General features: G+C 38.2%; 1 protein-coding gene across 4 annotated transcripts in view; it reads right to left on the bottom strand.

Annotated features, from left to right (window-relative positions):
• The window catches only part of LOC106946172 (FERM and PDZ domain-containing protein 4), a 49,057-nt gene that overhangs the window by 15,655 nt on the left and 16,371 nt on the right, over positions 1-17,031 (bottom strand). For 2 of the 4 annotated variants that reach the window (XM_015030340.1, XM_015030341.1), the window contains exon 2: positions 2,018-2,140. The exons of 1 other annotated variant lie outside the window; for it this stretch is intronic. In XM_015030340.1, coding sequence (XP_014885826.1) covers positions 2,018-2,140 — 123 coding nt within the window. Of the gene's footprint in view, positions 1-2,017; positions 2,141-4,165; positions 4,721-17,031 lie in introns of those variants that run through there. One more of the 4 variants, XM_015030339.1, reaches the window with a different exon arrangement.

Here is a 17,031-nt window from a genome sequence, read left to right as displayed (position 1 = left end):
ACATCTTAAAGAGTTGTAACTATTCAGGTAACCTACAGATGTTGAGGGGATTGATGCTTCAAAAAAAGACACTAAATATGAATATGAAACATCAAAAAATGCTTACAAGGCTTACATTAATCTAAGTTTTAAATAGACATTTTTTTACTGATAAAGTGAGAAGAGAAAAAAGTTTTGCTGTGAAAGACAAAATGAAGCAAATATGGAAAAGTTATATTTAAGTTACTATATTGTTTCAGTATCTCTTTCTAAAAACACAAAACAAGATAAATCACACGTTTAAGTAACTTCCCATGGTAAATTTTGTTTGCGTAGTTATCTCTCTTTCATCTTGGTGAATCTCAAACATCCTGAGGCAGTTCGTTTTTCAGTTCAATGCGTTGAGGAATAAAGCAATAAAAGTGATGCATGGCCAGAAAAAGCAACTGAGGCACTTCAAGCTTAACAAAAGAGGCTGCCTTATATTTTTGTATTTCACTTGCAACATGCCACTGTTTGTCTCTGGCACGACTTTTAAAATAAGTTGAATCAGATAAAGATTCACATTTCCCTGCTCCTTTCCTGAATTGCAAGTCATTGCAGTCACCTTTGAGGAATCACTAAAATGCAAATGCATCATTTAATTGCACATTTGGTCCCGAGCCTGAAACATCTGTCTGAACGACACTGAGCACGCAGAATGTAGGTTATTGAACGGGTGATGCACAGTTTAAGTGGAGGTAACTCACTCTCAGTGCCTCTAAATCACTTCCCTCCTCTTACCTTTTTATGGCTTTGAAACCTCCCTTGGCAGTCTTTGAATTTGTTATTGTAGGCTTTTATTTTTGATAAGTATGACCGTACGGGGCTTGCTGCGTGAAACGTGAAAGGACCTTAACTTAAAATGCACCCTCATGATCAAACACGGTCCAACGCCATGACTGATCCACATCAAGCTGTAGGACAAAACTGCAAACTAATTCTGATTAAAATCAATTGAGAATTAAAAATAACTTCACATTAACATGAGTCAAAACTGATTTAATGTGTCAAAAAACACACCGACTTCTTCTTTCTTTATCAAAAAGATAAAGAAAGAAGATAGGTTAGACTGACATATGTTAATGGAATTTGAGAAAATGAACAAGTTCATCTTGTTTTCATCAACACGCCACAAAAGTAATTTTTTGAGACATGGTGTCCCCCAAGCCATGCCGCCCTTGACAGAGAGCCTCACAGCCTGTACTTCGTGCAAACCTCTGCCGCCTAATGCAACACAGGATGAGGTTTATACATCTCATATTAAATTGTCCCGTCAAACTTGAGCTTTTGCTAAAAATAACAGTTGATCATACGGTTGGTGTTATGTGGTGATAATATGGGGCACAACAACGACAAGAAGAGCAAGAAATGATGCAAAGTAAGGAAACAAAAAGACAAATTTTAAATATCTAAGAAGTATATGGAATGACAATTATTTTCATAGTGTCAGAAATTTAATTTAAAAATTACAAATCTAAATATAGCTGGGCTTTTTGTGCTCAAGTACTGCCTGCCAGGATGTCCAAAGTGCGGCCCAGGGGCCATATGCAGCCCTTAAAATGATTTTGTATGGCCATGAGCCACAATTCAAGAACAGTACACATTTTTTGCCGGCCAACACAGGCAGTTGATGCAAATGGAAAATGTTTTGATTTTTTTGATGTTGTTTTTCTATTTTTTCTGTCCTGTTTGTTGCTGAATTAACTTTTTTTTTTTTTTGCTTTTTTTTTTTGCCTAGATCAAGCTAATAGAAAATGATAAACCCCCAAAATGTTAGGAAACTGTACATGTAGCTTTCATTTGATAATGAAAACCTTTCATTTTTTTATTTATAGTGATTTACAGCTCCCTTTTCAACACAAAATTAGTCTCCCTGGTTTGTTTTATTTGCAGTCTTAATTTGAGGGGGAAAAAATAGAAGCTATCAAATTTGGGCTCAAATGAATTTGTGGTGTGAAACTAAGCAGTTGTAATACATGATTAGGATGAAGCGTACTTGGTAAAGAAGTCCCGTCCATCTCTGGTGTTGTTCATGCTGTCCCAACTGTAAGGGGGCCCCTGAAGCCCTCCCCAGGAGCCCAGGCCGGGTGGGGGCCAGCCTGACGTTTTATTCCTATGGCTACAAGAAGAAGCAAAGAAAAATCTAATGATATCTGTACACAAAACATGCCAATAAACTAAGTTTAAAAAAAAAAAAAAGACCAGAAACCATGAAGAGATGGTTCAAAGTATATTTGTGAGACCAAAATTAATCTACAGTTAACTATTTCTCCTTTGTTTGACCCTTATTGGATCAATTTTCAAACAAATTTGCCAATTCAAATTTCCAAACTTTTCATGACTCAAGCTGCAAGGCAAATTCAATCGGGTTTTGTTCAAATCTGGAAGTTTTATTGGGAAGCGTGAGCCTAACTAGGTTTTAGTATCAAATCAGATGAAACTTAAATCTAATCAAATTTTCCATCATTCAATGCAAATATGTTAAAGCACTATTTGTGATCCATAGCACTATGGCTGTAAAAAACGTCAACGTATGAATGTCAACACCGGTAAAAATAGACAAAAAAAACAAGGAATTGACTACATCTCAGTCATATAAAGTAAATTTTTAATAATCTTCCTTTTTTAGGCCTTAAAAAGTCTACTGGGTCTTGGAATGTGTGTATTTTAATTCCCATACACATTCATTAAATTATTTTTTAAAGTTTTTTTGGTGATTTGCATGTGTGACGAAGGAATTCGAGGAAAATCAAACCCTGATTAGCGTTGCATTGATCAATAGGATACAGAATCTAACAATTTTCCTTTCACAACCCAGTTTTGATGAATTCATTAAATGAATCAACTATTTTCCATCTGTAAACCTATGAACCACAGTTTGTACTTTTATCAAAAATGTAACTTTGTTAGATTCCATCTAACAAAGTTCATAACTGCTGCAAATTATGAATAAATGGAAAATGGTTCTGGCCTAGGAAAGCAACAAGTGCCGTGAACATGAATTTATTCCTGCATATTTTGGGGAAATAATTGTAAAACTGGTTTTAACTGAATTTTCAATTAGTTTAGTTTAAAATATTCTTATTGTTTTATCCACAGTCAACTTCTTCATCATTGGAAAGGGTATGATTAAAAGTGTTTGGCTTGAGAATATGGATTTAAATCATTGGAAAGGTTAGAAACTCTTATTACAGCTTTAGTGTAAAATCACTTGAGTCACATGCTAGGGCTCAAATGATATACATTTATATTTAACTTGTTTAAAGCACTAAATAAGTAAAAGTATTTTGTCAGAATTTATATAGATTTTAAAATAAAACTTGTGGACTCCCCTGTAACAGCCACATGTCCAGTTTAAAATCCCTGTCTAAGTAGGTCAAGGGGTTAAATTCACCCAGCTTTGAATCAATATACATTAAAAGACGTCATTTAAAATTCAATTAATGTAAAACAGCTTATTGTCTTTCAGAATTTGATGGACTTTTTATGTGTAAGGTCATAAAATAAGGAATAATGTTCAGAATCTCAAATATTTCTCCATTTTTATCCACATCTGGAAAATTCTCACATCCAATTCCACACTTTTTTAAGGCTGCGTTGGAACGCAGTTTGATTTACAACAACAACAACAAAAAAAAAAACTCCAAGCAACATTAAAACAGTTTCTGTGGTGGGATCGTCTCGTTTCAGAAAACCAAGAGTTACTGTGCGACACTCCGGCTTAGAATGCACTCAGTCCAATTACTGCGACTCCTCGTCTCTCTGCGAGGCTCGCTGTGTGGTTTAGGTCTGCTTAGTGTAATCGACCGCAGTCAAACAACTGCTCATTGATTCTGCAGCTCGGCAATCAATGGCTGCAAATACGAGCGCCGCCGTGGCTGTCGCACACCAGAATTATACGAGCGAAAAGCGAAGGGGAGAAAAGTCCCTAAGTGACAGCTGACTCGCTTATTGCAGATTATACTAACAACGTTGGTGATGGAGAAGAAGAGGAGACGGAAGAAATACCAGGAAACTTGATATATAGATAAGCACAAATGCTGGAGAAATAGAAAAACATGTTCTATATATTCTGAAATCAGTAGCCAAGGAAAACAAACATATGTACGTGGAGAAACTCTTAGAATAAACGAAAAATGCCTACTATATAAGAACATCGTCACCGTAAGAATCCAGATGATTGGTTCCCACATTGTGCTGTCGATGGGTTGGATACATCTTTCTGTCAGGCCATTGCTTACAGTGGTTGGGAAATAAAATCCAGGGCAAAAACTAAGTACGGGTCTTCTTGCATGCTAAGCTTGATAAAAGTGGGACAAAAATGTAAAAATTCTGCTACCAGCTGTGCATGAAAACGGTGATATTCCAACACATCCATCAGTAAACGGCAATAAAAACGCCAGAAATCAGGGCGTTCCTAAAAGCATCACTTTTTGGGCTTCTTTTTCATTCTGCTTCAATCCGTGGATTTCTCTTGGAAGCTTGCGTTTTTGCTCATCTTAAGCGATCCGAATGAAAAAACGAGGGGGGGTTAAAAAACAAACAAAAAAAAAACAAAAAAAAACAGATCCACCACCACCACCGCTGCCGAATCCCAATCAGAGGCTCTCGTGTTCGATGTACCCAGTGGCCGTGGTGTTAACGGTGATGCAGATCCCTTGTGTGTGGCCAGACATTCATCTGTGTTTGTCATTGTGCTGCTGCTCACAGCAGCTTTGGTCCAAACTGAACTAAACTGCTGCGGCCTTGCCTCCTTTATCCCATAATCCCTCTCATCACAGAGAAAACAAATCCACGCTCTGTGTGTGTGTGTGTGTGTGTGAGTGAGTATTTTAGCGTGTGAGTCTATCCAGCTGTGTGTGAGGGTGTATGTGTGTCTATATTCTGAACATACAAATAAAACACTTAAAGATTTATCACAAAATATGTTGTCAGCAATAAGTAGTGTTTACTTGCACCTGGATGAACCATTTTTTTTTTATTTTTAAATCAAACGCATTTTGACCTGCATTCATTCAAAAATCCTCATCAAACTGCAGCATTTTCTGATAGAATGAAGGTTGCAAAACCAATACCAATATCACAGGTGACAGCCACGAATTTTAGTATCGTCATACACATGTACTTGTTGCAGTTCACTAAAGTCTTGCAACGACTACTTGCACAGCAAAACTGGAACAGGGAGATCGACTATTATTGCATTCCTGAGATAAGGAGAAAAAAAAGTTCTATAGATAAAAAATGCAGTAGGTGCTTTCTTCAATGCTTTCTAGAAAATAAATGGCAGAATATGTTCAAAAGACAGGCAGGCAGACAGATGCTAAACACAAGTAGGATGAAGGTTAAACAAGGAACTGTTGACGCTTGTATACAACTTTGAGTTGAGTTGCTTGTGAAAAGAGTCCAACAAGCTTTAAAAAAAATCTGACATAATAAAAAATGTCTTAACAGACCACCATGGAGTGTTAATGTGAGGCTGACGTGTCACAGACCTACAGTACTTGGAGTACATTAGGTCTTTGACACTAGCAATTTCCCCTTGAACCATTTCCCTTCAAAAGAAATAGAAATCCAATATGTGCCCAAAAGGAAAAAAACAAACAAACACTGGTGCCATGTTTCAAGACTTGCTTTGGCAGAAAAGGGCAGGATATTGACTTCTTCCATCAAGGCGATCATTTCATGTTTCTCAAAGACTTTGCCTCAGGGGATCCATTTTCCTCAGGCGTTCACTGTGCTGTAGTCTGCGAACGTCACAACAGAAACGCCAGGGACGACTCCTTTCTTTGACACAAGGATTAGTCCTTTGGGAAACATTATTTGTGATGAGACTAAATCCAATATTGTTCAGTCTGTACTGACAAACACTTTGCTGCGAGGAAGACAGTGGAAAGGTAAACCTGGGGATAAATGCAGAGGTTGGCGTAATTATATGCATTTTATGTAATCAATTTCATATCATTTTGTACACAAAAGGAGTATAATGCCTTTTATTCTGAGTTTTTCTTTTTAGCAAAAACTGAACCCTGCTGATCCTTTCTAACAATACTTTTCCCTCCATTGAATTTTCATTACTACTCTTACAAAAGAGTGTCACTACGGCTATTGATGAGGTCAAATCTTTCATTACCTTGTTTAAAAAGCTGACCGCTGGCTTGCACTCATTTCCTACACAACAATACACATCCTCTTGCATAACCACCTTCACCGTGTAGGAGGTTTCAGTCAATGAACCACCCTTGCACCTGTATATGTATTTCCACACTTCAAAGAGAAGGGGGGGGGGGGCAGGAAATATGCTGAGCAATAGATGTCCAGCCTCATTTGGTACCAAAGTTAATGGTTACTGGGGTTGTCAAGTTGCTTTTTGCGGCATCATACGTCAAAACCGGACACAATGCAGCCGAGCCAGCTGGCACGGGGCATGCTACTTAACCACCGCTCCAGTCAGCAAGAATGTGCTGCCACACACACACACACACACACTCACACACACACACACACACACACACACACACACACACACACACACACACACACACACACACCCACACCCCCCCCCTCCAATAAACCCCTCGACTCAAATATACTGCTGCTTTGATTTAGATTCTTGTTGAAATCTAACTTGAACTAATGCACTTCCACAATAGTAAACTCGACGGCTTAAAAGTCATTATCCATAGGTCTAATGTTCCTCCTTAGAGGTCTCAATCCTTATCCCTCATGCGAAGCCATCAGTCATGTGAACGGTCCCAAAACGCATTCTCCCGCCCGAACGTACAATCCGACTCATAAAGAATAAGGAGTCCTCCGACAGCTGGCGTGGGCCCTGCAGAGCCCGGAGCTTATCGTTGTCTCTGGGAGCCATTTTGGGATTACATTGAGCAACTGTGTCAGCTTAAATCTGCAGGGAAACTTTAGGAGCTTCTTTAAGACAATTTATGATGTTGCACTCAGACATGCCAGCTTATGTTTTTCTGTGCTGTGAAATTGCCATGCAGCACTTTCCCATATCTACTGTGCACTGCCAGTTTAGCAGGCTGAAAAAGGCTTTTGCCTTTACTTACAAAAAGAAACGTGCAGACAGCGCAACTGATTATCCAGATAATTTGAATCAAAACGTAGCTTCTGTTTAAGACTATTGTTTAGGAGTTGAGGAGAAATCATAGCATCTATCCATAGGCTGACTTAATTTTTAGGTTTTGCAACACTGATTTGGTTTCAAGCAGTCATTCTTTACTTGCCGAAGCTGGTCCTCTCCACAGAGCACGTTTTAAATCCCTCAGAAGGGTGCTGGCTTATTAAGCTCCAAAGCTACTGCCCTTGACTAACAATTATCCTGACTTTCTCTTCTTCACTGGATAAATTACCATATAAATATTTATGTTTAAACTCAAATTCAAGCCAGAGACTTGGTTATCGCCACTGTTTTTTTCTTTTTTTCCTAGGTGTCCATTGTGTTCTGCATTGATAACCAGGTGTAAAACCTAATTTCTGCTACCTTGTGATTTCCAGGCCATCACACTAAACGTAACTATTGTGAGCTAAAAGTTTGAACCCAACTGCAAAGTACTAAAAATTATACGTGTCTATTAACTTCGTTTCTTGTGCTTTTTACATAAACACCAACTTATAGCTCAAATACTAATTGAAATCATTTTTGAAGATATTTTACTCCATCAATTTATACTGACGGAGTTTGAACTCTTTCCGCCTGAACGAGTCGTGACTGTACATCTTTCCAGATTACTTTGACATGCTATTAGTTTCTACGTCAGACCAAAGAGCCCTAACATTATGACAGTCTATGTAATAATCTCCAATAAAACCAGGGAGATCTGATCTGTTTCTAACGTATTACTCACACGAGATGTCTATGCAAATTGAATGGATTTGCACAAAGCCAAAGAGCTCTCCCATTAAGTTTTACCCTACATTATAACAATAAAACTGAAAGCCACCTCCCCCAGGTTGCCCTCTCCTGCAGACTTCTTGACCACTTTTACACTCTACAGAGCATCTAGGGTAATTTCAGTTCATGCACAATTCAACGGGAAGCATCCCCCTTTTCTTCCATTTACGTTCTCAGCTGCCGAGTGTCCTGGATGCGACTGGAGATGGCAACCGCGTTTAGAAGAAGTTGTAGCTTAAGTGGTGTGGTGGAAAATACAAGAAGGATGCATGAAAATTTAAAAAAAAAAATTTGTGTTTGGGTCACTTGCCTTTCATCTTTTTCTTTAAACTGAGCTGAGTCTGCTTTTTTGACTCACTCAACCACAAGCAACAGCAGCTAAGAAATGGTGTCGGGGACATAAAGTCATTTTCTACTCCAGTAACAAAAAAACCCACCAGCCTAACCTTTTCCACATCTGTCATGGTGAAGACGACATGTTTGAACAGCGGAGTGACGGTTCGTCTGAATTAAGTAGATTTGTAATTCTGTCTGAACAAAAACGAAACTGTCCGACATTAATCTCTCACACAAATTGTCTTAATTGGGTTGTTAGGCTTTCTCCGTCCAACTCATTATCCTCATTAATTCTCCAACTTTAACACAATCTTTGCTCCGAGCATGACAACTCCAGCCTCTGCTTGACCCTTCCCCCCCATCCAATCCACGTCTACAAGCCTCACTTGTGTCCATTTGCTGCCCTCTTTTTCCACTCTGCTGTTCATAAATTAAACATTGGTGCATGCTGTTTAAAATAAATAAATAAATAAATAAATAAAAAAGACGGTATAACAAGTGCTTTCACTTCTAGGGCAACGTTCTGCAACCTTACTATCCGATTACAAGAAGCTCTGGTCTGCAGGCCTGACGCAATTAAATATGCACACAAAGAAATTCCTTTTCGTGTCCCTTTGAACGTTAAAATCCACTCTGCGAGTGTCTCGGATATGGTGCGGGGGAAGGATGTTTGCAAAGTATGCAGAATGTTTCATCTAACGCTGGGAGAGTTTTGCTGTGATGTAAATTTGCTGGGGGAAAAAAAAAAAAAAGTTTTTGAATATCTCGTTACTAAAACATTTGAAAATATAGCGCATGCACAAAAAATGAGGAAGCTACAAAAACCGACCAATAAACTGATCAGTTAATGTTCACTCTTTGGTATCTCAAGATTTTCTTTTGTTTTTGTTTTTTAAGAATATGCCAACTAATTACAAGATAACATACATTTGACAAGGTCAAATAAAGAATAGATAATTAAGGATTGGAGCAAAGAAAGAGAGGTCTTTAATTACTCCTCCTTGGATGTCTTTCTATTTATAAACCACAATCACGTATAAAATTATTTCTAAGAAAAACTTTATATATGCATATTTAATATCAGTTTTAAGAATTGAGAAAAGCTTAGACTTTATGCTTGTCAATGGGGAGGAATGATGCATGTAAACGTGGCGGTGATCCCAATCTCAATGACACTGACCTGTCGAGCGTTGGCACGCAGCGCCGTGGTACTTATGTTGATTGTGCATTGCAGCAGTGCTGCCATTGGACTCTGCTTTGAACAATAGGCATGTATTTTGCTAGCAGACAAAAGCGTCGACAAACAATATAGATGTAAAGAGACTGCAATTTAACGTGGTGTGTTGCAGTTATTAAAATCAAAACTGACCTGGTTTGTAAAACAAATCGACAAAGTCAAAATCATTCATTGTTGAAAAACACTCAAGATCGTGATGGAGGTTTGCCTAAAAACTCACCTAAGCCTTTTCATGTCCAGTCTTAGAATGGTCCAGTCAAAGTCTAGACCTAAATATAATCTGCTGTTCAAGGTCACTCATCCATCCAATATGAGTGTCAGAGCTTTCATCAGTTTGATGATGTGTCTTTTCGCAGAGGTACCTGCAAAAATGTTCAATACTATCAACCTCAAAAGCAGCAACTATTTTATACCAACTAACAATCTTCAGCTATTAAAATCTATTACTGATGGAGTTTATGGGTTTAATATTCTAAAGTGAAATCGATTTTTTTTTTTCTGGATTTGGCCTTATGTGACACCATCATCACCATAACCCACCTTGATGTATTAATTTGTATTTCTGTCAGCCATAAAGCTGCTATAAGCACACAAGCCTGTCCTGCTATTTGATGATTGTGGGTAAATATTGCATTTTTCATGCTTCACTGTGTGTAATTAAGTCTTCCCTCTACAAATATACTGTTCACTGAGACTGTAGTAAAAGCTGAGCAGCGCTTGTGGTGATTAGTGGGATTGGGAGTTTTATATCCTCCAGGGATGAAACCCGGCTTCCTAAAAAAAAAAAAAAAAACTTTATTGGTATTGGTTATGGAAACATGCCAATGAGGATAATGGAATAAATTAAAAACTCTATAAAAACAACGATTCTTACAAAATACACCCAGATAGTGGTGTGGGAGTTCATTGAAACTTTCATGCTGCTGATTTTTGAGCAACTTCCTGCTTGTTATGCGACTAATTTTAAGACAAGGAATATACAGACGGTGAACAGTGTGGGGATGTTTCAGTATGTATACACAGCAAGCCACATCAATCCCAAACGTCTGAACTGGCTAAACCTTTGACCTCTGCTGTCTTATATAACAACACGGCTCCCACTCGAAGCAGAACAGACTTGTGTCTCATCTGCAACTATAAAACTTCAAGAGTATACCTTTATTCTGTCACTACAGCAGAAGCTAAACATCAGTTTCAATTTATTCGAGCTTTTAAGGGCGTAGCCGTTCAGCCACAAGGAAAACAAATGGTGCTCCTTGATTGGCTGCTGCATAAAACGCCAGCCAGTAATGTCAAGTAGCATGAACTGACAGATTGTTCTGTGTTGATGGTTTAGCTGTCGAGACCAAAAGACCCGACTACCTCTACTTATCCAAGTCAGCTGGAGGGAGTCGTGCCACAGCGCTGCGATGCATTCGGTTGTGCCAAAAACAAAAACAAAAAAACAAAAAAAAAAAAGACCGAAACAATTAAAAAGGACAAAAACAAAAAAACAAAAAAAAAAAAAGACCGAAAGAATTACAAACGACAAGAACATCTGCAGTCAAAACTCGGTCGTAATTCTGCCGGCTAAAAATACCACAGCAGGACAAGCGTCACTAAACGCTCCATGAATAAGATTACACAGGAGAATGGCTGATCATTAGGATGAATGAGAAACACTTAAGCTCACATTGTGCTTCCTGAATCATAACGTTGGGGAGAAAATCTCTTAAGGCGCAGAGTGCGCTTTAGTGAAAAAATGGGAATTAGAATCTAAAAAAACTGAAAAATAAAAAGTAAAACAATAAGAAACGGAACACACTGGCTTAAATAAATGAATTTAGCAGTGCAGTAACCCAAAGCATTGACATTTCTCTGCAGGAAGGACAGAAAACCATACACCCCGTAGAGAGTCTTGCTATCGCTACAGTTATTCTGCAAATCACCTTCTTTGAGGGATGGCATTTTAGAGGCATTTCTTAAAAGTAATTTTATAAAGTCTCTTTTTACAATTGAATCCTTGTAATATAATTAGCTACCTTGACAATAAAAGCATTCAATCTGTTGTACATTCATCTCTTTCATGTCTCCATCAGTCGTCTTCAGCTTATCTGAGATTGGAGGAAACGATTGTAGGAGGAAAACCCAAACACTCCTCTCCGTCTTGACACTGGAATGAAAACTTCAGTATATTTTAACAGATCCACTTGATGTAGAACCAGACTCAAAGAGAGTCGTCTAACTTAGATTTTGTTAAATAAATATGAATTTGCTTTGGACTGTATGTGCATGTGGTACATTTTATTTGATTTTCGTTCGACTCAGGATGTGTCTGGATACATGGGGTCATGCACTGCTCAGACCCAGTTGGTCAGAATGATTTGCTCCTATTGATTTCTTTGACTGTAATAAAATGACTCAGGAACTGGTGGTAGTCTTCCTAAGAGATAGGTCAGTGGGTGAAAGCTGTATGACACTAATACAGCCAATTCACTGTCTAGCTTGTAGCTTCTGTATGAAGCTACAACAGCAAAACAGTTGGATTCTCTTAGATTGGCATAAAGTTCAAATGTAAGACATAAAAAACAAAGACAACAAAAATCTGTAATTTTTTTGTAGCTCATTTGGTAACACTTTATTTGAAGGGGGTTGAATAAGACCGTCATGACACCATCATAAACATGACATAACACCTGTCATGAACATGAGTAAACCTTCATGAATATTTATGACTGTTGTCATAAAGCGTCATTCGGTAAATTATGACACTTTTAATACAAAGTTGACATTATTCAAAATGCCGTTGTTATGACAACTTGACATTAACCAAGAAATCATTACTGATATAAATTTGTTATAAAATAATTACTGATTTCACTTTAAAAATTAGGTATCTTTATGTTATTGAAGGTAAAGTTTGAACAGTAATGATTTCTTGGTTAATGTCAAGTTGTCATAAAGGCATTTTGAATAATGTCAACTTTGTATTAAAAGTGTCATAATTTACCGAATGACGCTTTATGACAACAGTCATAAATATTCATGAAGGCTTATTCATGTTCATGACAGGAGTTATGTCATGTTTATGAAAGTGTCATGACAGTCTTATTCAACCCCCTTCAAATAAAGTGTTACCGCTCATTTTTTCTAGGCTCATTCTAACATTTCATGAAATAAACCTTGAACACAAAGTCAGAAAATTCCCTAAATTTAAAACGTGCATTTACTAAATAGCAGCTTTTATAAAGGTCTTGAAACTGTACTGACAATTTAAATGCACAATGAGTCGTGCTGTTACTTAGTCCAACAACGTGTTTATATTAAAGTATAAAAACTTTCCTTTTTCCATACACCTTGTAGAGAGACTTGCTATCACTACAGTTATTCTGCAATTCAGACAGACTGCTGAAGAAGATGCTGTCCACTTTTTCCTCACTCTCCACTTATGCATTGCAATTTGCAATTATTGCTCCCATTTATTTTGTCTTCTCTCACAGATTCCGTGGTTTCATTATTCCACAAGAAGGACTATTGGGTGGGTGCTTTCTTTTTGTTTCACAACTTTCTGGATGACGCCATTTAAGGTGACATTGCTACCATATGTGTACTACCATGTACTTTTAGTGTTGCTGTGTGTTGCTGAATTATGTGACTGAACTGCTACTATTTTTCTTTCCTATCTAAGCTCACCTAGTCAATTTTTTCCGAATTTATCTATGTTCCTTGACTTAACTGATAGACATATGCTCGCAAATTAGAGGGACGAGGATTCAAGCAATTAAGCCTAAAAAAATAGTAATATTTTGATTGCCTCTTCTAAAAAGTGTTATGGGTTCGATTTCAAGCCAAATATCGGATCTATACGTCATTATGATGTGCGCTGGAGGAACGAGGGGATTGAGTCAGCAAACAAAAACTTCTAAAGTCTAATGGTTGCAAAGAAGCATTTATCTACTGATGCAGCAAAACCAGATGTGCCTATGTGTCAGCTCTGCAGTGTCTCCTTCAAACTGAGGTTTCAGTGGGACATGTGCAAACAGGAAACACATGCCGTGTTTATTCATGATACATTACACTTTGTGCTCTCCCGATGGCGAGAGTTCAATAGGAATGTCTCATTTTTGAATCAGCAAACAACTTCAGTCAGCTTTTGGTTGGAGGGAGATGACGACGCTTCCTCTGAAAGCTGTTTGTCTTCGCTGCGAAGCAAAACGACGAGGGAAGGAAGTTCAAATCTTAAGAGTGCCACAAACACAACGGGTTAGTGCATCATTTGCATACGTGATTAAAACCGGTTACATGTCAAAGGGGGAGCTGGAGCCCGTAGCTTGACTTTCCGCAGCACCAAGAGATGACGGGAAATTCAGGGAAGGAAAAAAAGTGGCGATCATAAGCTAGCAGAATATTAGTGTTTGCCGGAAAATGAATCTCTCGAGAAGACGCAGCTGAAAATGCAAGACTGATGAAAGCGGAGCTGATATCTTTTATGAAATAAGCTCTGTGGGATAACAAATGTCTCCTACGACAGACTGAATTAAACTCACGACTCTATGAAAGTGGCCCGTCCCCGGTATAAATTATAAACAGGGACAGTGCAGGGATAAATGGACGGATGTGCTGCCTTATGAAGCGTAGGTAAGAGACGCAGAGAGCGAGAAAGACGTGTGATTTTACGTGTAAGATGAAACAGCCAGCTGAGTGTTCATGTTGGCGACCTACCCTGCACTGATCACCGACCAAATCCCTTAGGAGGATTATCCAGACTCAAATCAAGAAAATCGTGCAACTTTAAGGGTCAACAGCAGACAGTGAGAAAAAGACAAATGAGGAGGAGGGGGTGGCTGAAACGCATCTCAGCCTCATAAAAAAATGACCTTTGTGATGCTTGTAGTTAAAATTAAAACAAATTCAACACTATGGATATACTTGCAAGGTGCTAAATAAAAAAAAGCTATATTTTGTTATTTAAGTGAATTATTGAAACAGTGCACTTTAAAAAGGTTTCCCCAAGACATAAGGAAGAACATCAGGCCCGCAGCATCACAGATACACCACCATATGTCACAGTTGATATGAGACTTTTACAAATATTCACCCTTTTTTGTGTTTTTGATCCTCAAAGTTAAAGTATCAGTCCTGTTTAACAAACTCTAAATGCTTATATTTGTGATTGTAAGAGAGTAAAGGTTTCCAAACAACCAATTTGCCTGTAGTTAGTGTCTGTTGGGTGTTTTTTAGATTCTGCGATCCCAAAGCGGCAGTTTTGTCCCATCCCTCTTCCTGTTGCTTGGTTCCAAGAACAAACAGGGTCCTCGTCAGGCTTTATGATGGGTTTGGTGGTTCCAAACGTTTATCGCTGCTGTGAGAGTAGATGTGAAATCTTTAGGGAAGCAGCCATTTTCCTGCTGCTATTTCCTTACTTGTGAAGATCAAAACGTCTGTTTTGCTTTACTTTTCACAAAAAGAGGCAGGATAGTTTAAGACTGAAAACAAAGGTCAGCCTCGCAGACAAAGAGCCTGTTTATCAATGTCGGACATGATGGATTCCAGGTAAAAATCCCAAACAATGATGGACGGACTTTCCTCAAAATGACACTGAAAAATAATCGAACAAAGGATGATGGGATTGACAGGTGGTATATGTCACTGCGATGTTGCTCATTAAAGCCCCAAGTTAATTTGATCAGAGTGCCTGTCTGGGATAATACACAAGTGAAATCTCATGATGTCTTGTGAGCCCTATTAAAGCAGCTAATGGAGCCACAGTTTAATGAACTCTGTTCCGGATCCCACAATGGCTCACACGGCCTGGTGAAATCAGCAGCCATTGTTGACGCTGCGTTGGTATTCCAGGCGAAAAGGCTGAAAGATGCAGGTCATCTCCTCCATATCAATGCAGGTGGAGTTAGTGGAGTTTTCCCAGAACACAGAAACAAGCTCTCTTAAATCTTATATCCAATAATCCCCTTTAGAATGACACCACGAACATTTAAAGACTTCGGCTGTAAGGGAATAAAAAACTGCTAGCTGGAGTCTTCTTCACCTCAAGTCTGAACTTATATTTAATTAAAAAAAAAAAAAGGGCTAATTTATACCAGAATTTGTTGAGTGTAGTGGAAAATTACAAAATACAAGTGGATGTATTCAGTATTTGTTGGTGTAATTTGATCCAAATGCTAACATGGTATCCTAAATGTGCTAAGCAGCCACCCAGCTAGCACTGAACGTTGTCATGATTGATGGGTGAATGTTTGCGGACGTCAAAATGAAACACCAATAAACCTTGTTGGACATCGTCTGTCAATATTCTTATAAAAAAAAGTCCAACAGACATTCAGGCAAAGCTACAGATGTCAACTTTTTCCAAAAATAAAAATTTGGTGAGAAATAGTAACGGTCATAAAGGTTTGAAAGATATTAATACAGATTAAATAAAATCACTGGAAAAGCTTTTTTTTTTTCTCCACAGTGAGAAACAACTCAACACAAAGCAGCAAACGGAGCTCAAATCAAGCATCGATGTGGGGAAGTTGGGGATTTAAGTGACTAAACATGGCACGGTTGTTAAAGAAACTGCTGATCTACTGGAAGTTTCACACACAACTATCTTGCAGGTTTACAGAGAATGGTTCCAAAATAGATAAAATTTCCACTAAGAGGCAGTTTTGTGAGCAAAAATATCTTGTTGATGTCAGTCGAGAAGAGGGACACTGGTTCGAGGTAATAGAAAGGCAACAATAACTCATAAATACTTAGATCCATTTTCTTCTGGTGACTTCTGCCATAATAACTACCTGAAACTAGCCGATGAGTGTAAACAAAGTACAGATTCTGGTAAGAATCACTTGAGTACGTCATTTGATGAGACAATGTGAATATTTAATGGACATCATCCACTTCAGAAAGAACAGTTTTAATACTCAGTCCTTGAGCTATAAAATAGACATTTTACTTGATTTTATTTGACACTACCAATGTTGAAAATGTAATTTAACTCCAAATATATTAGCTTAATAGAGCATTATAATGCCAAGCATTGTCATATGGCTCTTGGTACAATGGAGCTCTGCCCTCAGAAGTAGCAACATGCATTTGGCACACATTGCTGGAAAAGCCAATACGCTGAACACAAACAAGCAGTGCTGGCTAGTTTCCCTGCCAAAAGCCAACACAATGAAGCCAAGAAATGCCCCACACAGCAAAAGCTGATACAGTTACTGTCTGTGTCTTCAGGACTCATAGACTGGCATCTTGAACGAGACAGACTGGATTGATTTTCTTGAAACTAAGCAGTACGTGAATCAACAAATATCAACGTTTTCCACTATTAGAATGATTCATTTCCACTGTAGAATTGTGATCATAAAGTTCTTTTTGATGCCTACAAATCAGTTTGAGCTTGTACACCAAGTTACACACCGTCATCATGACATGCTAGAGATGCACACCGGCTATCTGGGACTGCAAAGTTCTAGATAAAAGGTGTCATGTAAAAGTGGGTTTGGGAATCTTCTGCATGGCTAACACACACGCGCGCGCGCAC

This window comes from Poecilia latipinna, unplaced genomic scaffold, assembly GCF_001443285.1.
Source record: "Poecilia latipinna isolate Pla-1442-1.1 unplaced genomic scaffold, P_latipinna-1.0 Scaffold179, whole genome shotgun sequence".
In the NCBI taxonomy this organism is placed as follows: Eukaryota; Metazoa; Chordata; class Actinopteri; order Cyprinodontiformes; family Poeciliidae; genus Poecilia; species Poecilia latipinna.
Note: the sequence above shows the minus strand (reverse complement) of the source record. Positions and strands in the feature narration are given on the sequence as shown.